Source organism: Taurulus bubalis (genome assembly GCF_910589615.1).
Source record: "Taurulus bubalis genome assembly, chromosome: 15".
Taxonomy (NCBI): Eukaryota; Metazoa; Chordata; class Actinopteri; order Perciformes; family Cottidae; genus Taurulus; species Taurulus bubalis.
In genome coordinates, this window is record NC_136603.1 from 5,683,557 (window position 1) to 5,709,776 (window position 26,220).

At 42.4% G+C, this 26,220-nt stretch overlaps 2 protein-coding genes across 2 annotated transcripts; one reads left to right on the top strand and one right to left on the bottom strand.

Annotated features, from left to right (window-relative positions):
- Positions 1–2,115: 2,115 nt before the first annotated feature.
- On the bottom strand, positions 2,116–6,745 carry nup35 (nucleoporin 35). The gene is made up of 8 exons (XM_079230344.1): positions 6,601–6,745; positions 6,371–6,498; positions 4,206–4,257; positions 3,662–3,770; positions 3,491–3,560; positions 2,725–2,853; positions 2,485–2,616; positions 2,116–2,400 (listed from the first exon to the last, which is right to left on the bottom strand). Exons 1-8 carry the CDS (start codon positions 6,734–6,736, stop codon positions 2,323–2,325), a joined length of 834 nt encoding a protein of 277 aa, XP_079086470.1. The 5' UTR covers positions 6,737–6,745; the 3' UTR covers positions 2,116–2,322.
- A 3,764-nt stretch (positions 6,746–10,509) lies between these two features.
- Positions 10,510–21,685, top strand: dnajc10 (DnaJ (Hsp40) homolog, subfamily C, member 10; the record flags this gene model as incomplete). Its single annotated transcript, XM_079231203.1, has 24 exons — positions 10,510–10,725; positions 10,889–11,054; positions 11,184–11,234; positions 11,622–11,704; positions 11,948–12,079; positions 12,892–12,985; positions 13,089–13,166; positions 13,401–13,444; positions 13,928–13,993; positions 14,100–14,165; positions 14,252–14,341; positions 15,274–15,384; positions 15,461–15,575; positions 15,720–15,847; positions 17,430–17,546; positions 17,633–17,734; positions 17,914–17,974; positions 18,187–18,281; positions 19,344–19,477; positions 19,712–19,765; positions 19,868–20,015; positions 20,145–20,267; positions 20,825–20,932; positions 21,055–21,685. The coding sequence occupies 24 exons, from the start codon at positions 10,510–10,512 to the stop codon at positions 21,064–21,066; spliced, it is 2,394 nt and encodes a 797-aa protein (XP_079087329.1). The 3' UTR covers positions 21,067–21,685.
- Positions 21,686–26,220: the final 4,535 nt, after the last annotated feature.

A 26,220-nucleotide genomic window follows, 5' to 3' on the forward strand; every position in this document is an offset into this window, starting at 1 on the left:
TTTTTCCATTTTTTCCAGGCAGGCAACACATCTTCCTCTCTACCACAAAGACAATGAGACAAGGAGGACAGACATTACACTCACAAGAGACACAACAATACCAATCACACAGAGGGAGAAGGGCTGTAGCTGAGTCTCCTGAAGCACAACGCTGTGTATCTATAGTGTTTTATATAAACTGTTTCCCCCAACCGATTACAAACGTCCTTGAAGGTCAGGAGGGTCTTGCATAAGGTCAACCAAAGCCTCACCCCGTCTCTTCCACACACGACCCCCTCCTCGCATTCTTTCCTCTAGCAGTGGGCCCTCTGTTCTACAGTGTAGGCTGTGAGGCCTGTTCTCGTCAATTATCACCTGACTTCATGCCCTAGCAGTAGAGTGGGGGCTGAGTGGACCATATGTTGCTGGCATAAGGTACACAAGAGGTAGTAATTGGCTACTCGGGGAGAGGTCAACTGGTGAGCGTTTTTAAATGACACACGATGAGTGAGAATGGTGCCCACTGGCATCCCCCTCCAGTCTAAAGCGTCACTCATCGGGTAAGATTCTGTCCACCAATCGACAACTGAGACAACTCTAGATTTTTTTCTCCAAAACCAGAGTAATTGTTCACACTACTTGTCTGCGCCTCCTTGGCAGGTTAGGCAGGAAAATCTGTGTTTCTGTGTCAACTTGACTTGCCATATTAATTAGTCATTCCTTTTTGGCATTATTTCCCGGCAGGCACTAAGGTGCGCCGGTCGACTCCAAGAATGTTGCTCAACTTGATCAAAGTAGGTGTGAACGTCATGATGTCCCGTCTGTAAACGCAATTTGTGTTGACAAACTTTTAAGCTCTTCTCTTGTATTTTTGGGAACACCTGAACTCTCTGGGTTTCGACAACAACAATATTCCCAACACAAAAAAATATTATTAATGAAGTTATTAGTCTGTACGTCACACAATAGACTTTTTGATGCGTGTGTGGCAGGATCTGTGGCCCCATCTGCTGGACATACTAAAAGTTCACATCTACCAAAGTCCATTTAGCCACTCAAAGCTGTGCATATTTTCTCACATAACAAGGATTTTTTTTGTGGCAAGCATCTACTGAATTTCCATATTTTGTGTATGACTGTCAATTATCTTGCATTTTCTAAACAAGCGTGTCCGCAGCATGAGTAAAATACTAAAATATACTACAATGTTTTGAACAAGGTATTTATACTTGATGCATTTCTAGCATTGCCAGACCGGTGTATAGGTGCAGGACCATTCCCTGGCCAGGAGCAGTAACTTCCTGGTGTCTTGTCACTGTGAGGCTGCATCCAGCAGAGAATACACAATTGAGATGAGACTTAATTTGTGCGCTTTAGAGGTCTAGAGCAGATTTTATCTACTTTAGACGGAGCAAGGCGTTCTTCCTGTTTCCAGTCTTTATGCTAAGCTAAGGAACATTTCTGGAAACATAATCCTTGTACAGACATGAGAGGGGTTTAAATCCTGTTCAGCAAGAAAGCAAATATTTCTTAAAATGTCAAACGATTCCTTAAAATAGACTATTTGGCCAAAAGGGTGTGCACTTTTGGTCCAAGTCTTTCTTTCCTGGTTTGGGGGACTTCTTCTAAAATTGTTTGCCAGGCCGATAACCAGACATCAGCTTTTGATTGGCAAAACTGAAAATACGGTTGCTTTATATTTTGTTTTAAGGATATTAAGATACTATGCGGTTAATCATCAGCTTAATCATGAACATGTGACAAAGAATAAAAGCTTTGTTACAGTAACCAAACAAAATGTTGTGTAGTTCGTTTTATCTTGTACTTTAGATCATTTGAATCTTAATAGTTCCAAGTTAACGTGTCCACCTTCAATACAAAATTGTATGTTTTACTTTTGGGTGCATGTTTCGTTGCCACTGTTGGCAACCAAAGGCCATTAATCAGTTGCCACTGGCAAAGCGGCAACTGTTACCGTTACAACGGTATTCTTTCCAACATTATGTCATCAGTTTGTTTTTGTCGCTTTCCTTTCTCAACATGACGTCTCCATGTAAACACGAGGATGTGACTGCACTTCGTAGATCGAACAGTGCGACCTTGTGGCTGTTGAATGAAACTTCAGCTTCACTTCCAACAGAGAAAAACTTTATTGGAGACAAAACATTAAAAAAAATACTGATTATAAAAGAAGAGAAAGACAAAAAGATCCTCCATCTCAGCAGACACACACTCACACTCACTCTCTCTCTCACACACAGTGTAGTGAATCAGTTCATCCATCACTCCATTGACTCCCCTCTCCTTCAAGGCTGCAGGAATCCCATGATGCATTGTGTAATGTCACCAGCCAAACATGTACTCCATCGCTTTGGAAACAAAACTGTCGTCCTTCCTCGGTGTCTGTCTATCTGCTACCACCTAAAGACAGAAAACACAGATACACGGTCAACCAAATGTACAGTTAAGATCTTCAAGTAAGTGGATCCTGGGTTCAGAGGTCACCTGGTAGTCGCTGCAGGAGCTTCTGTAGCCGGCGCTGAGGGGTCTGATGGCGGAGCGAGGAGTGGAGGGGAGGACGGAGGAGAAGGAGGAGGCGAGGGGAGAGGAGACGGCTATGCTGCTGTCCATCATACTCTGAGAAAGAGAGAGAAAAGGCTTCAAGCGGGGCCCGGTGTCACCTGGTGTGGAGGACCAATCAGATGGCAGAGAACCAAACAACAGTAGCAAAAAACAGGTACTGACCTTGTCTATGCAGGGTTTGACTCCCACCATGATGGCGTCACCAAACACCTTTCCATCTTTAGACAGGGCCTTTCTGGCCTGAAGTCTGGACTGATACTGAAGGTGCATCCAGTTACCAGGAGACGCCATCTGTCAATAAATCATCAATTCAAACCAATATATCTCTAAATAATATAACATCTATGTATCAAATTGTTTGGCTCTACTGAGTCTAAATAGTTTAGTGATCAGGATGCTAACTCCACTCTGACATCCTCACAAACTGCAGTGATTCTCCACACGTTTCCAGCACCCATAACGAGATTATGCATCCAAATTTATTCAGGCTCATATGTCCGCACCACGCATTTTGGAGCACCACTTCTTCATTTTTAAAAAGTATCCGCTTTTGTGTCACTGCGTCCGAAAAAACATTAGCTAGCTAGAGATGAAAACACATTCGTCCCTGCCGGATGATTTCTCGTGGTCGCTGTGGTGATATTCAAACGGAACCCGTCATTGAAATCATTATTCTTGTGAGTTCTTGAGCACACTGGGATATAAAAACAACTGACGTTGACTATTCTATTGGCAGTATCTCCACAGCCCACCGCCACCTGCTAAACGCTATGAAGCTCCCAAGTAGGGGTTTATTACTTCAGTTCTTAAACGTTTGTAGTTAATAGAATGTAATGCCTGTCCTTGTTTCTAATATTACACTTGACACAACAGGACAGAGTGTGTGTGTGTGTGTGTGTGTGTGTGTGTGTGTGTGTGTGTGTCTCACCGTGTGTTTGAGGATGTTTCCATACTGTGCAAACTGCAGCAGGATGTATGAGGCTGAGGCTGGAGGAAAGCTAACAAACACAAATACACACACAGAGTTCATTTATTTGTATTCACAGTGTATTAAGCAGTACAGCATTGTTAGTACTAGTATATTTAGCAGTATAAATACCCAAACACAGTGATCCAAGTCTGGTCCAGCTGATCCTCAGATGACAGAGACTCTCCCTGACTGTAAAAAGGATCCACCTGAGCTGGAGACAGGCACAGCTGCTGCACACCTTGAAACAGAGGGCGGGAGAGAGAGACAGACAGGTGAATATAGGCAGGGTGACAGCAGACCACAGTATGCACAGACATGATTTCTGAGATTATTTAAGAGAGAATCACAAATACACCAGACAGCTGAAGAAATCCCCCGCTCTTTTAAAATACCAGAGAGTTATTGCATCTTGAAATAAGTATCAGCGCTTGTGCAATGCCAAAACATAGTTCCAGAGACTAGCAGGTATCTCATCAAAGCGGTGGAGAAAAATGAAATTTCATCAATTTACTTGATGCATTCAGCTACATTATTTCTATGGAGAAGATCCTCACTATTACCAATAATAAGCTTACATTTTAAATGAATGTTATATATACCAGCTGTAGTACAAGTGATACTTCTTGTCTACTAATATCAGCAGTAGAGTATGTAGTATAGTATCAGTGTGTACCTGGAGTTGATGCCCCCCGTGCAGACAGAGGAGACTGCATAACTGGAAAAGCCTGAAGAGAAACATAAAAAAAAAAAAAGTGTGTTCAGACTCTTCTTGCATTAATCACATTTTATCCTCATGACCAGGGGTCTCAAACTCGCGGCTTGCGAGCCGATATTTTGTGGCCCCCTACTTGACATCAAAGTTTCGTGTTAGTGCGGCCCGCGCATTTTTCTGAGGTTCGCGCGCGCGGCCCGTAAGATAACGTTCACTGGACGTTTCTATAGCAACGCTTGTCACTTGGTTGAAATGTGATTCAGTGACACCAGGTGGAAAAAAAATACATCCCGTCACCCAGCCCCAGTCATGTCCTTCTCAAAACCTGCCGTGAAGAGAAAAGTTGGCGACGAGCACAGACAATTCCAGGTAAAGTGGGAGACGGAATATTTTTTTGTGGAGCACCGGGGCGCTCCGACGTGTCTCATATGCACAGAGAAAGTTGCGGTGCACAAGGAGTACAACCTCAAACGGCATTACTCAACGAGACATGAAGGGGAGTATGCAAAATACCAGGGAGATGAGAGAGAGGCCCGGGTCGCCGATCTTAAAACATGCTTACTGAGGAGACAAGATTTTTTTAAGAAAGCAAGCAAAGCGAGTGATGCGGCAGTCGAAGCGAGCTACGTGGTCAGTGAGATGATCGCTAAGGCGGGAAAGCCATTCAAAGAAGGCGAGTTCATAAAAAATTGCATGTTACAGACTGCAAGTATAATCTGTCCGGAAAAAAAAGAGAGTCAGTTTTGCAATATCAGCCTTTCAGCCAACACAGTGGCAGAGCGCATTTCTGACCTGTCATCTAATTTATATGATCAACTGCGGGAGAAAGCCAAACATTTCCGTGCATATTCAGTCGCTCTCGATGAGAGCACAGACATCACTGACACTGCGCAGCTCGCGATGTATGTCCGCGGTGTTGATGACAGTTTTGAAGTGATGGAGATATCATACCATATCAGATCCAGGGGCTTAAAGCACCGGCAGTTCCTTGCCTTTTTGGAGGAAATAGAGTCAGCATATAAGGATGTGCTCTACTTCACCGAGGTACGTTGGCTCAGCAGGGGAAACGCCTTGAAGAGGTTTTATGAGTTGAGAGCAGAAGTGAAAGCCTTCAATGGAGAAGGATGGGATGGCTGTCCCTGTGCTAAGTGATCCCAAATGGCTCATGGACTTAGCTTTTCTTGTTGACGTCACACAGGCGCTCAATGTACTGAACAAGAAGTTACAAGGCCAAGGGCAGCTTGTCAGTGCTGCCTATGACAACGTCAGAGTATTCTCCGCAAAACCTTTATTATGGAAAGCCCAGCTCTCTCAGACAAACTTCTGTCATTTCCCAACATGCAAGGCACTCATGGATGCGAGCACGCCATTCAGTGGTAAGAAATATGCTGATGCTATTGTAAAGCTACAGGAGGAATTTGATCACAGGTTTGCAGACTTCAAGACACACAGAGCCACTTTTCAAATCTTTGCTGACCCCTTCTCCTTCGATGTGCAAGATGCCCCTCCTGTGCTTCAAATGGAGCTCATTGATCTGCAGTGCAATTCTGAACTCAAAGCCAAGTTCAGGGAGGTGAGTGGAAAAGCAGACAAGCTTGGACAATTGTTGAGAGAATTGACCCCCACCTTCCCTGAGCTTTCCAGGATGTTTAAGCGGACCATGTGCCTTTTTGGGAGCACATATCTATGTGAAAAGGTCTTCTCCACTATGAACTTTAATAAGTCAAAATACAGGTCCAAACTTACCGATGAGCATCTTCAAGCCATACTGAGGGTCTCAACTGCTTCCTCCCTCAAGCCAAATGTGGCTTAGCTGTGTGAGAGGAAGTGCTGCCAGATCTCTGGCAGCAAGGAGTAGGCAAGAGAAGCCTATGTTCTGAAGAACCGTTCATGTTCTGGATTCATGTTCTGAAGAACCCATTCATTTTCTGAAGAACCGCTCATGTTCTGAACAGTTATTAATGAAGATGGGATCAGTTGTACTTTTTTTGTGAAATACTTGACGCGGCCCAGCCTCACCCAGACTCTACCTCCAGCGGCCCCCAGGTAAGTTGAGTTTGAGACCCCTGCTCATGACTGTCCGATTCTGAATAAATACCGGTTTCAGAAAGCGTCTTTGAACTCACCTGTCTGAGTGTGTTGAGGGGCGTCGTCACATTAATCATGTCATGATGGATACTGCGAACAGGTGGCGCTCCACTCTTATCTTTGGGGGTGGGGACAACGGGCTGCGGGGCCGAGCCTGCGAATCCTCCTGAAGTGCAGGACAGGAAACACTAATACATCTACAGAATAACCAACAACCAGCTGATGTGCAGATGATGATGGGCGTCTTCCTGCTGACCTCGGGGCGTACCTGAGCTCTCAAAAATGGGCAGACTGAAGGGACGTGGCTGGGGGCTAGCTGGAGCCGGCAGATCGCCCATCAGGAAGCCGGGGAGAAACTGAGCTCCAGGGGTCGACTTTGGAGAGGTGGGAGAGCCCAGGGTCATCGGTTCGGTTCCCACTGAGAGACGGGGACAGGTAATAACAGTGTAAATTTGGATTCACACTATACAGATCAGAGCAAAGACGTGCATCACTTCCAGCTAAAATCTTTACTGAAAAAGAAAACATTGGCAACTTAGGAAAGGGTCATTTGTTATTGTGAATAGTTTTCAGTCAAGATGGAAAAAGAGTATTTTAGGATTCTGGAAACTACTGTTGTTAAATGACATTCAGGGGTTTCTTTTTCTTCTTCTTCAGGAATCCAGAGTCAGAAACCACTTCAATCCAGTTTGACGAGGTCAGTCTGCTTAAAATCATGTATTGTCAAATGCACAACAGAGAAGAAGTTGTTCACAATAAAAATCTTCGCCCTCAGGCTCCCTTTGACAATGCTCATGAAATGAATAAAAAAGGAGAATCTAAAGACATTAAATAGCGCAGAAGTTCAAATATAACACATTAAATAAAGTAGTCTATTTGTGGTGGACAGGGCTGCAGAATTAGCTACGTTTTTAAACTATAATGTTAACAGAAATGTATGAGAAGTAATACATATATCTAGAGATGTAAACAGGTTGTAAAATAGTAGAAGTGCATACAGGTGAAGTGACAATATAAGAGTAGGAACGTTTGCCATCACTCTTTGTGAACATGATAAATACTTAAACCCATTGATTGACATCTAATAATGTTTTTACCTCTTAAAAAAACAGAAACAGGAAAGTCAACGAGCTGACGTTGAGCTAACATGTTGTCAGACCAGACGGAGCATTTATAAACACACAGCAGAACATTATGACAAGCAGAGCACAGCAGAACATGGACGTAACAGAACATTGTCTTTACCTTGTAGCTCCATCTCTGCTTCGTTTCTTTCTGGCCGCGATTTTCAAAAAGTAGGAAGTGACGCCAGGCAAAAGAAATGGCCGGCTAGCTAACGCGGCTAGCGAAGCTAGCTGATTCCTCACTTTAACTGCTCTGGAAAAGTCTACTTGAGTGAATTTAAATTTGAAATGTATCCAATTGGATAACGCCGAGTAGATTAAAATCGGGTACTCAGTCCGCTGCCGTTTGTTTCTGTAGCTCAGAGCTTGTGGTGGAGGGATGACTGAGAATTGCAGCACTGCAGCTAACTTGGTTATCCTGTGGCGCGTTTAGACAGCGTCCACGTGAAGATGCGTTCACGGGAGATTATGGATAAAATGACAATATACAAATAATTAAAGTAAACAGAAACATCACACACAAAACATGATGCATAGTGTAATATAACTGCATATAAAGAACATAAGGATAGCTAATTTTGAAAATTAAAAATAATAAGTATACATTTGGAATGTGTTATTGGAATATTTTCTACATTACATGCGGCCCTGAATGGACCAAATATGTGTCATCGGAATGCGGTCGGCGGCGCCCGAGTTTAATCAATCGTCCGAGGCTACAAAAAACATCCCGATAAAGGAAACTGTTCTGTTGTCAAAATAAAAGCGTAAAGCAAAGGTGGAATATAACGAAGTACATTTACTACTTTACTTGTGCTGGCACAAAGCTGAAAACACCACTGTTCTCTGAGCACATGAAAACTTTTCATGAAAAACACATGATGATCTAATTATAGAGTATAGATAGATATATATAGATATTTTATTAATCCTGCAAGGGGAAATTGTTTTAGTACAGCAGCATATAGTAAAGTAAAGCAATATTACATATATAAATGCACAATATATACAAATAGAACAGAATAATATGAAATTAACAAATATAATGTATAATGCATTGCTGTAGATTAAACTGCCCAACAGGCAAAATTAGCACAACATCAAATATCAACAGTAGTAAAATGCAACATACACATCAATGCAGCAGTAATATATATATATATATATATATATATATATATATATATATATATATATATATATATATATATATATATATATATATATATATATATATATCAGGGAACAATTTACTGATGATTACTTTTTTATTTCTATGCTTTTAAGCACATTTAGCTGATAATACTTACATACATTTACTTAAGGCATGCTTTGAATGCAATACTTACATTTGCAGTGAAGTCATTTCCCGGTGACAGTTCCAAATAATTATGTTTTCCATCGTCATACAGTCTGCTCTTGGCAGCGCGGCCTCTTTTATTGTGAAAGGACTCAAGCGGATGTGACGTGTGTTGTTGCTGCGTGTAGCTTGATGCCGGTTTGAGCCGGACGCTGATGCGGATCTTCAGCCGCTGAAAGGCTTTTAAAAGTTGAGCAACGCAGCTGCTGTTTGAATCAGGCCGACACGACAGATTAATATCATCTGTATCTTCGCCAACACACTACAGACAGCCTGAAGCTGAGAAACGTTGACTAGCTAGCAAGTTAAAATAGTTGCTGCTGACGCGCAGCTAGCTAACCTAGCTTAGTGGAGCTCATCATAGATGTTCTTCTGACTAAATCTGAGTTATTTAGGATTTGAACCTGTGGACGTCTCTCTTCTCAACTCTGCCTTTTGTGTAAGACTATTTTTTTTAAAATTCGTTTAACACATTACATGTAGTTATTGATATGTTATCTGTAGTATTATATGTGTTTTATTGCTGGTTATTTACAGCATATAAAAAAAAGTAAATGTATTAGTTTTTCCCAGAATGCTCTGGAATGCCTGTTTTTCCTGGTAGTGCTGAAATCTGTATTGATGTATCTGTATTCGTATATGAGGTGTTTTCCACAAGTCAAAGATGAACTCATCCTGCTGCTGCTTCTTCACTGTTTTACCTGTTTTACCACTACAAAGAAAAAATAGCTTTTTTATTTAAAACCATTTTTTTTAACAAGTGGATTCCAGAGACAACTCTACCAACATCACATGTAAAGTTTCTACTCAGATGGTCAGGAAGCTGCAGTTGGCTCATTTATTACAAAAGGTGTCTTGAAGGATCGGTGCAGAAGAAAAGAACATTTTGCTATCAGAGTATTGGAAGATACTGAGCTGCTTTGTCTAACTCAGACTGCTGCATATTAACTTCAACTTGAACCGTAGAATGTTTTTACACAGAACGAAGGCTGTGGATCAACCACACATTTCTTTAATAGGAGTCACGCTTGAAAGCGGCCTCATCACAGACAATATGGACAGTGGAGTATTGCAGCAACAGCCAAAACAAATACAAAATTAATACAATGCGATGACACCAAGACACAGGTATAATCATTGCAGTTTAAAAGTCAATCGTGGTTTAAAAACATAGACATTTGTTCCAATGTTTCCAAAAACAAGAAGAATACATCACAGAAGAGTGATTACAGCCAGCAGCGTAACAGGATGTTTTATGTTAACAGGCCAAAGTTAATAACACAAGTATCTTAAGTTTGATGTGCAGGAGCCACTTTATTCTACCATAAGAAATAAGATAACACAAATATAGATGGTTAACTTTCCCTAATTTGCAGCAGACACTCCCTCAGCCACTCCCATGCTCCAAGCCAATCCACCTGTGCACATTCAGAAACACACAATTAATACAGTTGTGACGAGGTCGTAACACGCCATGCTGGTTTATCAATGATGACTTGCCATGGTTCATTGTTTGCACATCACGCAAATTAACTTGCATGTCTGGTTAATGTTCATGACTGCAGGGTTGTTCTTCATCACACAGCAGTAAACCTGGTACTAGCGTTGAGACGTTGAGGAAGGAATAATATTCCCGTGTGTTCCAGCTGCTCGGCCTCTGCTGGTGATTGTGGTTGCACTGGGAGAACTGGTGATGGGACACAGGGTCGTCCTCGGGGTTCAGCGGCCTCGTCCCGTCCAGGTCATGGTGGCTCCGCTGCTGCTGCTCCTCGTCATCCTGTCGGCGGCGGTTTGGGCGGAGAGCCAAGACTACTACAATCTGCTGAAAGTCAACAGGGAGGCCACGACCAGAGAGATACGACAGGCTTTCAAGAAGCTGGCGCTCACCATGCACCCTGACAAAAACCCCGTGAGTTACTCAGAGAAGCCTCAAACCACAACCCTGGGTTGTATAAACCCTGTTTTAAAATCACAACTCCGAACGCCCCAATGAAACCTAGAACTACCCCAAAAAAACTCCAGTCGGCGTACGCTTAAAAACCCTGAACCCTAATATGAGTGTCGTGTTTCAGGGCGACGCCACAGCCCATGAGAAGTTCCTGCAGGTGAATCGAGCCTACGAGGTTCTGAAGGACGCAGACCTCCGGAAGAAATATGATAAATATGGAGAAAAGGGATTGGACGAGCAGCAGCAGGGAGGACGCTACGAGAGCTGGAACTTCTACCGATATGACTTTGGTGAGTCTTTGTGACCATGAACATCTGTCATGTGTAATATTGTCTTTGAGAGCGATGACCTCATCGCCCTGTGAATAAGTCTGCATTCCTAAACAGTTGTTTGACCTTGAAGTCTGTCTTTCTGTCCAGGTATCTACGATGATGATTTGGAGATCATCACATTGGACAGCGGAGACTTCGGTAAGAGCTTTTAATTTTAATTATGTTTTGCCGGAGTTGATCTGACGCCAGCGTTGCCTCGACTCTGCTATATCTCTGCTATTTAGTTCTCATATAGTTGGGTGACGAACAAAAGGCAGATTTTAAATAAAAGATCACCTTCGAAGCAGCAAAGGTCGACGAATCCTGACTTTCAGTGCCAAGTAGAGGTCAATCTCAAACCAGACACTGGGTCCTCATTACTGTCTCTCGTTGTCTCTCTTCCCCTCATGGCTGTGGGAACTCACTAGAACATGGGTGATGTGTGTGAAATAGCAGACTTTAAGCAGGTGATGATTGTTCTGTGTGTGTGTGTGTGTGTGTGTGTGTGTGTGTGTGTGTGTGTGTGTGTGTGTGTGTGTGTGTCAGAGGCGGCAGTAAACTCTGGAGAAATCTGGTTCATTAACTTCTATTTCCCACGATGCTCTCACTGCCACGAGCTGGCCCCAACGGTAATATAACACTAAAATGCATAATAAACACTTGAAACGTAAAGTAAACACACTCAACACTGAACAGGCACCTTGTATGCTGCTCACCGGGTCCTTTTATGGTTCTTGAATTCCTCTGTAATCTCGTTATTTTCTTAAATTTGTCCTTTTTAAAGCCTGTTTTTCTGTTTTTTAATCTAATATTTCTATACTTGTACCTGTGTTGTATATCTCGTCTCTCTAACGAATGTGTTTGTCTCTCAGTGGAGGGACTTTGCCAAAGAGATGGATGGAGTCATCAGGATCGGAGCGGTGAACTGTGGAGACAACAACCACCTCTGCAGGAGTAAAGGCATCAACAGCTACCCGAGTCTGTTCATATTCAGAGCACGACAGGTGTGTTTATCGATTGTTTCCTTATTGATCATACATGAACAAATGTGAGGGAAGAGTGTAATGCTACATTGGATGAAATGAAAAAGTCAGGTGGAAAAACCAGCTCCATGTTTTTTTTTTTTTCATGTCAGTTTTGTACGAGTATACCAGCTGTATATCTTACTCATGGCAAAGGTTAACCCAGTTAAAATATAATGTCATTAGCTCAGTGGATCTTATTTTTATTTTTTTTTTTCAGCTCATGTAAATTGATTTTATTTCTATATATCAGTGACTCTATTAGGCCGACTTTGACTGTTTTTATTGAAATAACGAGATCTAGAACACAATCTTTTCTCACACGTGTTGTGCAAATTAAAATGTGAATTATTAGCTACAATTTAATCACTTTGTTCACTTTAATCACTTCAACTGGTGCAATATACACATTTTTTAAATGCATTTTATTTGTCTGTATATATAATATTGCTAGTGTTGATTCTTTACTGTTTTTATTACTGTTTATTTATATTGTTTTTTATTTTACTATGTGTCTCTTGTGTGCACTTTACCTGTCTGCTGCTGTAATCCTGCAATTTCCCCACTCCGGGACAAATAAAAGAATATCTCATCTTATCTTATTCACAATTAAGCCAAGAACAAGTTAGATTTTCTCACATTTTGAGATTTGACTGCTGTGTTTTCTTAATGAGCATCTCCTGCTTCTCTTCACTTGTTCGTCATGTACTTCACTTGCCGTCTGAATAAATCTCGCTTTCGTTGAATTCTATTAGCTCTCTATTCTCATTAGCATTTTGTTTGTCTTCCCGCAGAGACCAGAGAAGTATAACGAGGAGCGGTCTAAAGACAGCCTGGTCCGCTTCTCCATGAAGTTCATCACAACAACCGTCACTCAGCTCTGGCAAGGTGAACCAATATTCATCTTTTACAGTTCATGTCTTTTAATAACTGATCACACTTCTGATTGTGTGGTCTGACTCTGTGGGTGTGGTTGTTTTTCTTTTGCCAGGAAACGTGTACAGCGAGATAGAGAGCGCCTACGCGTCCGGGATCGGCTGGCTGATCACCTTCTGCTGTGACACCGGAGGTAACACACACACACACGGTTATTAGGCTTATTATTGATTATTATTATTATTATTATTATTAACATTCAGTCATCTCTCTCTCTCTCTCTCTCTCTCTCTCTCTCTCTCTCTCTCTCTCTCTCTCTCTCTCTCTCTCTGCACATGTCACACCACGTATACACAGGTGTGTGTGATGTGAGTGTGTGTGTATATAGCTGGCCTGTCATGTAGTAATTATGTCCTCTCCCTCTCAGATTGCCTGGAGCCCAGGACGAGGCAGAAGGTGGCCGGGATGTTGGTGAGAACTCAGCAGTGATATTCTAATATAGTTATGGATCTTCTCTGCTAATGTGAAAAGAAATGAACACACTTTGAAGAAATAAAAGCTTCACTTTTATAATGGAAAAAGAGCTGAGCGGCTAGTTCACACAGCAGAGGAAACACATTCAGTGAGTAAGGCTTTCGGGTCTTCTTAAGCAGTGGTTGGCTTGTGACTCCTTAAAGAAGAGCAATGTCTTTTCACCCTTTTTAATTTATTTTTAAGAAGCCTGAAGAGCATGCTAGTTGGAAATGTAGTCATGTGGACTGTGCAGGACTCACACAGTGTTATCAGTAAATTAAGGAATATTTGAAAATCATTTTTTTCTCATGTTCTTTTTTCTTTTCCATGAACCTCAATCGTATCTCTTTCATTAAAACGGGCTCGTAGAAGTAGTGCCTATACCGTGTATTTACTGTAATTAATTCTAATGATTTAAATATCTAATGTGTGTGTGTGTAGGACGGTCTAGTTAAGGTGGGATGGATGGACTGCACCACACAGGAACAGCTCTGTGACAGTTTCCAGGTATTTTTCAGCCCGACTGCAATACTACTGATAATACTACTGTCAGATACTTACGTGGACATTTGCAGTACTAGTATTAGTGTCTAACCCTTCTGCGGTATTTCAGGTGACCAGTGGAGTGACGGCTTTGTTCCCACCTGGAAGTTCTCTGGATGTACAGGGCAGCGTACTGGTAAGACACAGAGCCCGGTGCCGGGCTGTCTGTAATCATTCTGGGTCTAGGACCGCAGCACTGACTCCAATGTGTCTGTGTTCCAGTGGCTGAATACTCTGGACAGTAGGGAGATTTACAATGAGGTCATCAACCACCTGCCTGATCTGGAACAACTGACTGGTGACACCTTCCAGGTACTCTTACTCACAAATACCCTCCAGCTTTAGGTACTCTTACTCACAAATACCCTTCAGCTTTAGGTACTCTTACTCACAAATACCCTCCAACTTTAGGTACTCTTACTCACAAATACCCTCCAGCTTTAGGTACTCTTACTCACAAATACCCTCCAGCTTTAGGTACTCTTACTCACAAATACCCTCCAACTTTAGGTACTCTTACTCACAAATACCCTCCAACTTTAGGTACTCTTACTCACAAATACTCTCCAACTTTAGGTACTCTTACTCACAAATACCCTCCAACTTTAGGTACTCTTACTCACAAATACCCTTCAGCTTTAGGTACTCTTATTCACAAATACCCTCCAACTTTAGGTACTCTTACTCACAAATACTCTCCAACTTTAGGTACTCTTACTCACAAATACCCTGCAACTTTAGGTACTCTTACTCACAAATACCCTCCAACTTTAGGTACTCTTACTCACAAATACCCTCCAACTTTAGGTACTCTTACTCACAAATACTCTCCAACTTTAGGTACTCTTACTCACAAATACCCTCCAACTTTAGGTACTCTTACTCACAAATACCCTTCAGCTTTAGGTACTCTTACTCACAAATACCCTCCAGCTTTAGGTACTCTTACTCACAAATACCCTCCAGCTTTAGGTACTCTTACTCACAAATACCCTCCAGCTTTAGGTACTCTTACTCACAAATACCCTTCAGCTTTAGGTACTCTTTCTCACAAATACCCTCCAGCTTTAGGTACTCTTACTCACAAATACCCTTCAGCTTTAGGTACTCTTACTCACAAATACCCTCCAACTTTAGGTACTCTTACTCACAAATACCCTCCAACTTTAGGTACTCTTACTCACAAATACCCTTCAACAACTACAAAACGAAATGTTCATCCTGTTGTAACTTCTTATCCCCAGAGTAAACTCGCCCATCATCGCTGGTTGGTGAGTTTTGTGTTTGGAGACGGAAGCCCCGCCTCCAACGAGTACAAGAAGCTGCAGACCTTCCTCCAAAATGACCACATACAGGTACCTGTCTGCCTGTCCGTCAGAATGTCTCTCTCTGCCTCTGCATCTATGTCTGACTGTCTGTCTGTCTCTCCAGGTCGGCAGAGTCGACTGTATTGCCGACTCAAAGTTGTGTCAGTCTCTCTACATCCATAAACCCTGTGTGGCGGTCTTCAAAGGACTGGGAATCCACGACTTTGAGATCCACCACGGTCGGTACCACAGACCTTTTACCTGTGCTCTTCTGCATCGGCTACTGTTTTCTAGCCAAGATAGACAAATGTTTATTTTTATTATCACTTAATCTGTCAATTGTGTGTGTGTGTGTGTGTGTGTGTGTGTGTGTGTGTCTGCAGGTAAAGATGTGCTGTACAACATTGTGGGTTTTGCGAGGGACAGCGTTCGTGCTCATGTGACGACTCTGAGGCCCGACAACTTCCCTTCAGACAGGAAGGAGCCGTGGCTGGTCGACTTCTTTGCTCCGGTTTGTAACAAAATACTTTAATTGGACGACTGATTGATTTCACCTCCTCAGGTTTTCCTCTTCATTTCTTCTGTTTTTTTTTTAAGGAAGTTAAAACTTGGTTCTGTTAATGTAGTATTTGACAAACTAAGCCTGTTTTATATTGTGTGTTACTGATTAGTGGCCCATCTATCTCAGCAATCACATACTGTATCTTCCACCCCAAAAAAGTAGTGGACCAGATACATAATGGTAGATGTAACAGTGCACACAAGTCACGGTTCGAGGTAAAAACTAAGACATGCCAAAAATAACTATTTAAAGAAATATTATTAGCATTTAGGAGTTGCTCACTGGATATTATTCCTATTTGACAGTGAATGCATTCAAATATTGCCATATAGTCTGATAATGCCCGCAGTTTGATGCTTCGTGTGATGCCTGTAAAGGGCAGGAACAACGGAGGAAGGTGGTCTTCATCTGCAGGGACGCACAGGTAGGGTTGGGTACCGATTCTGGCACCGGCTCCAACACGTCCGGTACCTACCGGACCGAAAAGCAACGCAGATTTCGGTGCTTTCTTCCGGTGCCTTAGCCGATTTAAATACTTTTTTTTTTTACACTACTCTGTAATGTTGCTCGGTGTATAGATACTAAAAAGGTAGCGCGGTACCCGCACGCTAAAAACAATAGGATTTTGATGTATCGATACTATTAAAATAGCGCGGATCAGAGCGCACTCCTCCACTCTGTTGTCCGCCTGCATGCAGAGCGGGGCTCGAGGGGGCGGGGCTTCCAGCGCTCGCACAACACTCACAGCGCGCACACAGAGATCGCTGCAGACACGAAGAGCACGAGCTTTTGAACGTCCGTCCTCAAATCTCTCAAGTTGATATTAATGGTGACGTGTAGTCCAGTAAAGCAGCAGTTTGTAGAATCCAACAGTGTCTGAGTTCTGTTGCACACGGTCCCATCAGAACACCTGATGCTTGTGTCTGTTCTTTTTTTAAATATATATTGCTTATAGTTTGAAGTTAAAAGGTTTGAAGCTGTAGTTTGAAGATGTGTGTTGAAGTGTGTTGCGTGTATTTATTTATATGTAAAGTATACTTTAAACAGTTAATATATTGTTCAATTTTAAGAAAAGGAATTTCCTTGGCAATAAAAAAGTATCGGTTTAGGCACCGGTATCGGAAAAAACCCAAACGATACCCATCCCTAAGCACAGGAACAGAAAATGAAGTCATAAATATACAAGCGGAAATGCCACGTCATTACTGATGGGCTTGGTTTAACCTGGGATAGTTTTATACTTCACACTTTGTTGCTCGATTGCTCAGCCGGCCTGTTTACCTTCAGGGCTGGTGACGGTGCTCCACCTGCCACACAAACAGTGAGTGATAAGGAAACAAAACGCAGAGAGGCAGGCAGGTACGGGAGGAAATAACCACCTCGTCATCAGAGCTGCTTCATTTAGTGCTCGATGCTAAACATGCCTGCAAGCTTCAGGCTCGCGAGAGAGGAGAGGGAGTCTGTGAAGAGTTATTGTCCTCAGGCTGTAACAGAAACAAATATTGTGATGTCATTTGATTCACGTTCGCAGTGGTGTCCTCCATGTCGAGCTTTGCTGCCTGAACTGAGAAAAGCTTCGATCCAGTTGGCCGGACAGATGAAGTTCGGCACTCTGGACTGTACCATCCACCACAACCTCTGCTCCACGGTGAGCGTGTGCACATCTGGACCGCACCATGAACTGCGAGTTAGAAACGGGTTGATAATCTGTTTGTCTTTCTCTCTGTTTGTCAGTATAAAATTCAGGCTTATCCCACCACAGTGATCTTTAACGGCTCCTCTGTTCACGAATATGAAGGACAACACTCGGCTGACGGCATCCTGGAGTTCATACAGGTGCTACTACTTAACAATGACATGCTACTATGACATAATGCGCGCTACTCCTTGTGCTTTTGCCAGCAAGGATGGATTCTTACTGCTGCCGCCTTCCGAAAAAACTGTTTTAAATACAAAGCATCAACACCGAGTGAAGAACGCCTTTTGGCTGAAAGAGATTCTCTCTGTCTTTGCAGGATCTGGTCAGTCCGTCAGTGATGATCCTGGATCCTTCCAGCTTCAGCGAGAAAGTTAAAGGTAAAACTAGTTCTTAGAGCAACAGATAGTCCTGCTACTACTGTTCAGATAGCTGCGAACAAGTGAGAGTGATTAGAATTTAAACTATTCAGTCTTGACTGGTCTAACTGAATATACCATGTTCTTGGTTCCTGTTCTAACTTCTACTGTTGTTACCACTTATTATTATATATTATATATATTATTTTATTCTCCTGATGTGTCGGTTGCAGGTCGAGCTGAGGGGCAGATCTGGGCGGTGGATTTCTACGCTCCATGGTGTGGCCCCTGTCAGGCTCTGATTCCAGAGTGGAGACGCATGGCCAGGGTAACAAACACACACACACACACACACTACCCAACAGCATATGCACGCCACACACACACACGGAGTCACACACATGCAGAGAGAATAAGAAATACTAAGGCTAGTGCTGGGCCAAATAATTATAAATAATTGGACACCTGCAAGTCCTTGTTTTGCATATTTTAAAATACAGGTCATCCCACACAGCTGTAGAGTTGTCACTTCCAAACGCTTAAACTAAATAAAGCACAGACATCCAGTTTAAGAATCTGTTGCAGCGCAGATAGAGCAGAAAAGTCGGCTCCTGCTGTTTGTGTTTTGACGAGACATCAACCTGATCTCTGCATGCAGATGGATAGTTAGCGTTAGCTACCTAGCTACATGGCAGCTACAGACAACTCCATCAAAACAGATCATGTCCGATGAATCTTGCAAACTTGCTGTTACCCTGATTTGCCAAAACCCAAACCTGGTTAAAGGTCATCAGATGAAAACAGAGACTAGAAATGTCCCGTCTGGGTATGCAGAACCTCTTAAAGCTCACTGTTCAAGTATTTGTTTTGGAGTTCTTTTTTACTTTTTACGAGGCAGCACTAAACTCACCACAAGGACAACACACCTAAACATCACAGCCCAACTGATACTGATTTAGTTTTTAGGTCAATACTGATAAATGTTTTAAAAAAATCAATTAATCTTTTTATTAAAGAGTTCGACAGTAGAGAGATGAAAGGACTTTAGGGGAGAGATATCGAGGACGATGACGTGCCACAAAAGTCCAATCGGACTCGAACAAACCAAAGAATGTTTTGTAAGGATCTCTTAAATTTAGTTTTCGAAGAAATTAAAGACATGTAATGAGTCTCTGGGGGACAAACTGTGTAACTCATGTATTGTCAAGTGTTCAGGCCGTCTGATTTTAAACTAAAATGAATAACACAGCGTTGTCTCTTCAGTGAACTCCACGTTCTAGATGTGTGAGGATGAAGTGTAACGTGTGTGTGTGTGTGTGTGTGTGTGTGTGTGTGTGTGTGTGTGTGTGTGTCTCTCTCTCTCTCTCTCTGTCTGCGTCTCGCCCTCCAGCTGCTGTCGGGTCAGATCCTGGTCGGCTCAGTCGACTGTCAGCAGTTCCAGTCGTTCTGTCAGGGTCAGGGCGTGAGGGGGTACCCGGAAATCCGGCTGTATCTCGGCAACACCCGGCAGCCGGATCGCTACACGTATGCAACGCACTTCAAAGTCCTCATTGTGTTACATGTACCGTGTTCAGCATGTTGGGAAATTTAGTTGTCCAAATTCGGATGAGAATATGGATATCAGTTTCATCTTTGTGCATCCAGCACAGAACTAGTGAATGTTTTTATTGTAGCCAGATACAATTCATGCAGTCAAACCCATTATGACAGATTGAAGATGTTAAGAGTTTATTGCTTATTGATCTTGTGTCTCCTCAGGAGTTATAATGGGTGGAACAGAGATTCCCATTCACTGAGATCATGGGCACTGAGGTGAGGCTTTCTTTCTCTATATTCTGTCTTTATGTGTCAAAAAGAATCAATAATTGTGTTGATGTGGGGTCCTATAATTGTGTTGCTGTCTTGTGTGTGCAGCTCCTTACCCAAAGCCTCGGTGGACTTGACCCCAGAGTCCTTCAGGTCTCTGGTCCTGTCGGGTCAGGATCACTGGGTCCTAGATTTCTACGCCCCTTGGTGTGGACCCTGTCAACACTTCGCCCCAGAGTTCGAGGTCCTGGCTCGGGTGAGACGGCGTTTAGCTTTTTCTAGATCATCCTTTTTTAGCTCCTGCTCTGCGGTTCCTGTCAGACACATTGACATGTTCCTAAAAAGAGAGGGTTTTTAATGAGGACGTTCTCTGTGTGATTGACAGGTGCTTAAAGGGAAAGTTCGAGCGGGGAAGGTGGACTGTCAGGCTCATCATCAGACCTGTCAATCAGCTGGAATCACCGCCTACCCAACCGTCAGATTCTACCCGTACCAGGGAACAAGGAGGGTGAGGACACACACTCACACACACACACGAAGCAGCAGCAGCGGTTTCATAGAAATATATATATATATATATATATATATATATGAGAGTTGTTATATATATGAGAGTTGTTCTGAACAAACCGTTCCACTCTGTTCATCCGGCCCGATCAGTGCTGAACACGTTAAAACTCTCGACAGACATGAGGAAGAAGGGAGATCGCTCACGCGTCCAAAATCAGCGATGGCAGTAGCTGAAGAGCCGTCTCGCTCCTCTCTCGTCTCTGTTGAGAGTTGCACATGCACAGCAACGATTAGCAACCAGTAAAACAAAGAAGTGTACAGTGTGCAAGGCTTTAGCCGAGGCTTTTTAAGTTATGACTGAGTTTTAAACTAGATAATGAAAGAAAGTGTGTCTCTGTGTGTATTTGTTCATGTTGCACAAAGGGTTTAACCTGAGCCACGTACAACAATGATAGCAATCGTATCGCCGAACGGCAACAAAGTAACCAATTCTCAAACTGGAATTTTATTTTTATTTTTACTTCTCAAAGCCTAAACTTGTTTGTGTGTTGACAGCATGAACACAGCGGAGAACCCATCAACAGCCGGGACTCTAACGTGATAGCTGACGTCATCACGCAGCGACTACAACAGCTGTCGCCACGATTACACAACAAACCAAAGGTAAGCGAGCGTCTGTTAACCGGAAGTTTAAAAAAAAAACGCAAATCGGGACGGAGAACCGGAGTCTGACGCCCGTCTCTCTTTTTTTTTTTTTTTTTTTTTTTTTTTTTTCTCTCTCGCAGACCGAGCTCTGATGATCCGAGCGGGTGCCGTGGGAAGAGACCAGCAATCTGATCGGTCGGGGATGGACAGCGGTGGATTTGATTGGTCCAGCACAAAGATCAATCAGTCCGACACTCCTTGAGAAGTCCAACACAGAGGGAGGCGGAGTCAGAGTCAGACGGACTGCTGCTACCTGCTGTGTTGAATGTACTGAACACTTCTGCCTTGTTTTATTTGTTTTCATTTTGTCTCCATTGTTTGTATTTACTCTATGAAGTAAGCCTGTGAGACACTGGATACTGGACATGTTACTCACACACACACACGCACGCACACACACACGTACACACGCGCGCGCACACACACACACACACACACACACACACACACACACACACACACACACATGCATAAACGGAGCCTGATGTTGACATAGTGTTGTATTTTATTCATGTAAGAAAATGTTGGACCTTCAAAATAAAACGGTGTCACATCAGTTTTACAACCTTTACGGAAGTTTTCATTCTGCTTCTGTACTTTCTTTTATACATTCAAGTGCATCTCAAATTCAGAATGCCGTGTAGAATGAAATGATTAGGCCATTAATGGATTAGTCAGCTGAAAGGGCTTGAGTACACGGTTATGTTATCATGATATCTATAGAACTATTAAAATCATCCGTCAAATTCTTTGTTGATTCTGCATTTTGTCACATTTTGAAATAATTATATTCAAAATAATTATATTCAAAATACAAGTGAAGGGAGGTGGAGAGAGTCTGTAACCATACATGTGTGTGTGTGTGTATATATAATATTTTAAGAGGGGCTGGAATATTTACATAATATTATTAAATGTGTACTATTAACATGACATCAATACAGATATACTTTTTAAATATCTTGGTTATTGGCTAAACTGCTATCGTGACAATCAATTATTTAGATAATTCAATGTTTAAGAAAAAATGCCTATCATTCTCTGGTTGCCACTAAACAAATGAGAGGATATGCTATTTTACATCCTTAATCAGGATTAGACAAAACAAAACAAAGGTATTTGATGATGCCACCTTGAGCTCTGGGAAAATGTAAATATTTTCTTTAAAGTCTGGTGTTTTATTGACCAAGTAAGGAAGATAAGTAAGGAATATAACAGGTAAATTCAACTAACACTAAACATTATGGCAGTACTGTTGTATTAGACTGCAACCATTGGTTTCACTTAATGAACCTGCCTGGAGGGAATAATTAACTTCAAATGAACTGAGCTATTCCTGCTTTGACCAGCAGGTGTCGCTGTTCACTCACTGTTCTGCTAAAAACATAGGCTCAAACCAGAGTGGGTTTATTCAGTCAAATGTGTTTAGAACTGGTTTATATTATAATTTCTAGTAAACTGAGGAAGCCTTGTAGTCCGATGGATAGACAACCTGGCCGTGATGCATGCTGGGAACCTCTGTGGCCCTAAACATGCTCAGTGTACCTACTGATCAAGATGGATCTGAGTATTAATGCAAAAAAATAACCCAAGTTCATTGAGACAAAAGCCTGAAACAACGTCCTTTAAAGGCCCTCCTTCACTAGAGGATGGTAGAAAAATGCAGCTTTCCAATGGTTTGTAATGGTTGTGTGTTTCCAGTTGAACCAGCAGACGACACTGTTGCTCCTCTGCAACGTTCAACTGGAAACAGGAAGTACCTGGTCACTGATTACCAGTCCTAATGCAGGCTGGTACAGGAGTGACAACATCTCTTGTTCTGGTAAAAGTAAATCTACACACTAGGTGAATGCTCTGGTAATAATCCTGTAAACAGAGCTCACACAGACCGCTGCTTCTCAACGGGCTTAATGGGTTGGATGGAGTTCAAACCAGCAGCAGGGTGATCAGAAAACCTTCGTGCTACTGGGTTTCAAACTGAATTTGCACTGTGTGTGCAAATGTAGCACAGGAACAAAGTTCGAGACTGAACTGTTCTCTCATTTGAGTTACAATAAGTTAAGTTTGTGCTCAGCAAAGGACCAGACTCTCTGTGAGGCGACGAGATTTTGACGCCAGAATCGTTGTTGTAAAAGAGAGAAACGACTCTCAGCTGTTGGTGTCGTGTCTTGTCTGTTTTTTATTTGATGTTTTTGTTGTTATGGCGACTCAACACGGTGTGGACCAGATGGGTCGAGAGGCGATGACTCTACTCTCCTGATCTCATGACCTCATTAAACGGACACAGATTCAATCGCTCAAACGCCTATTTCACACAGTAAAATCAGAAAAACAACAACCCAAAGCACTAAAAGTTTGTCAGGGAACATGGAGGAAATAACACAAACAAAGATGTATTAACTGCCTGCTTGGTTTTGCATAAATATATTGCATTTACATCTGTGCTTGGCCATGAGATGCATTGGCAGAACGTTGCACACACTGCAGGTAGTTGGCCATAAACCAACGTGTTGGAGAAGTTAAAATGATGAGAGATCAATGTGTGCTCAATTACACAGTTTCAGTATAAAATCCAGCCGTCAGACGAATGTAGTGGAGTAAAAAGTAGAAAAGTCTCACAAAGTGGAGGTAAAATCCCACTACTTAAAAATGTTCTCTCGCACTGTAATTATCCAAATGACCGAAGGTACTTTCCACTTCTGAGTATAATTAGACCGGGAGGACATTTCTGTATATCTCTCCCTCTCGCCCTCCTTCTCACCCTCTCTGTGTGTTGCGGGCAGCTGGAGGTCAGCATTGACGTAGCAGCGCTCCATAAACCACTGGAACCACTTACTGTGTGTGCGCTCTATTGTTTCATGATGTGAAATGGAGCAGCAAGTTGGACAAACACTGGCTGAGGTATTGTGGGAACCAACCTGATTTTACTGTGTGTGTGTGTGTGTCTGTGTGTGTGTGTGTGTGTGTGTGTGTGTGTGTCTGTGTGTGTGTGTGTGTGTGTGATGATGTCAGATTTGTCAGATGTGTGTTGGATTGCAAACGTTTTGGTTTGTGCGTGTTTGAGTTGGACGGCAGCACTTCCTAAAACGCTGTACTCGGATTAACAGATGTAGAGTTTACCACTTTGCATTTGATGCTCCTATTTCCCTGGATACTCTCAGCAAAACCCCTAACTCCTAACAGTTGAAATACCAAAACACCAAAAATACCTAAAACATCAAAAGAACAGAAGACCAAAAAAGGGCTGAAACTACAGAGAACATTGAACCACAAAAAGGGCTAAAACACCAGTTAATATATGCCCAAAGCAGCATGTATTGGAACAAACCAGGTCTAAAACCCCACAGAGTATTGGACCAAGAAGGCTAAAGAAACAGAGAATAGTAGACCATACCAAGGGAAAAGTACAAGACATTTTTGAACAAACCAGGGGAAAAAAGAGCACACATATTGGACCAAACCTGGGATACAACATAACCAACTATTAGAAGGACAAACCAGGGCTAAAACACATCAGAATATTGGACCAAACCAGGACTAAAACACCAGTGAATATTGACCCAAACCAGGACTAAAACACCAGTGAATATTTACCCAAACCAGGACAAAAACACTGGTGAATAGTGACCCAAACCAGAACTAAAACACAGGTGAATATTGACCCAAACCAGGACTAAAACACTGGTAAATATTGACCCAATCCAGGACTAAAACACCAGTGAATATTGACCTAATCTAGGACTAAAACACCAGTGAATATTGACCCAAACCAGGAGTAAAACACCAGTGAATATTGACCCATACCAGAACTACAACACTGGTAAATATTGACCCAAACCAGGACTAAAACACCAGTGAATATTGACCCAAACCAGGACTAAAACACCAGTGAATATTGACCCAAACCAGGACTAAAACACCAGTGAATATTGACCCAAACGAGGACTAAAATACCAGTGAATATTGACCCAAACCAGGACTAAAACACCAGTAAATATTGACCCAAACCAGGACTAAAACACTGGTAAATATTGACCCAAACCAGGACTAAAACACAGGTCAATATTGGCCCAAACCATAACTAAAACACAGGTCAATATTGACCCAATCCAGGACTAAAACACCAGTGAATATTGACCCAAACCAGAACTAAAACACTGGTAAATATTGACCCAAACCAGGACTAAAACACTGGTGAATATTGACCCAAACGAGGACTAAAACACTGGTGAATATTGACCCAAACCAGGACTAAAACACTGGTAAATATTGACCCAAACCAGGACTAAAACACCAGTAAATATTGACCCAAACCAGGACTAAAACACTGGTAAATATTGACCCAAACCAGGACTAAAACACAGGTCAATATTGGCCCAAACCATAACTAAAACACTGGTAAATATTGACCCAAACCAGGACTAAAACACTGGTAAATATTGACCCAAACGAGGACTAAAACACTGGTGAATATTGACCCAAACCAGGACTAAAACACTGGTGAATATTGACCCAAACCAGGACTAAAACACAGGTGAATATTGGCCCAAACCAGGACTAAAACACTGGTGAATATTGACCCAAACCAGGACTAAAACACAGGTGAATATTGACCCAAACCAGGACTAAAACACAGGTGAATATTGACCCAAACCAGGACTAAAACACTGGTGAATATTGACCCAAACCAGGACTAAAACACTGGTGAATATTAGCCCAAACCAGGACTAAAACAGCAGTATGTACCGGACCAAACCACAGAATATTGGACCGTACTTGGGTCAGAACATCACCAAATATTGGACCAAACCTGAAACCAAACGGGCGAACGCTTCACAGAATCCTGTTCTGCACCGGACCAAAGCGAACGCAGATAAACACTCAACCAGTAAACGTAAAGTTAGCTGCAATGGGACGAACGTGCTTCTCTGCTTCTTTATTTATGTTCGGTTAATGTGTTAGCCTGAAGGACGTTTTCAGTTGACGCGGTATCTCGAGGCTGTCCAGCTGTTTGCTTTTGTGGACTTTCTGCCCTCTAGTGTTGAAACATCACTTCATGCCGCTTTAACTGCTTTCAACGAGGTCAGTCAGTACGAACATATTCTGTGTGTGACTGTTTGCTGTGTCAGCACTCGAGAACATGAATAGAGCCACTCACGCCGGAGGAACAGACGACACTTCATAGCAACACCAGGTGTGTTTTCAGCCAGGCAGTCAGCTGAAGTCAACACGGAGGAGAGGAGAGG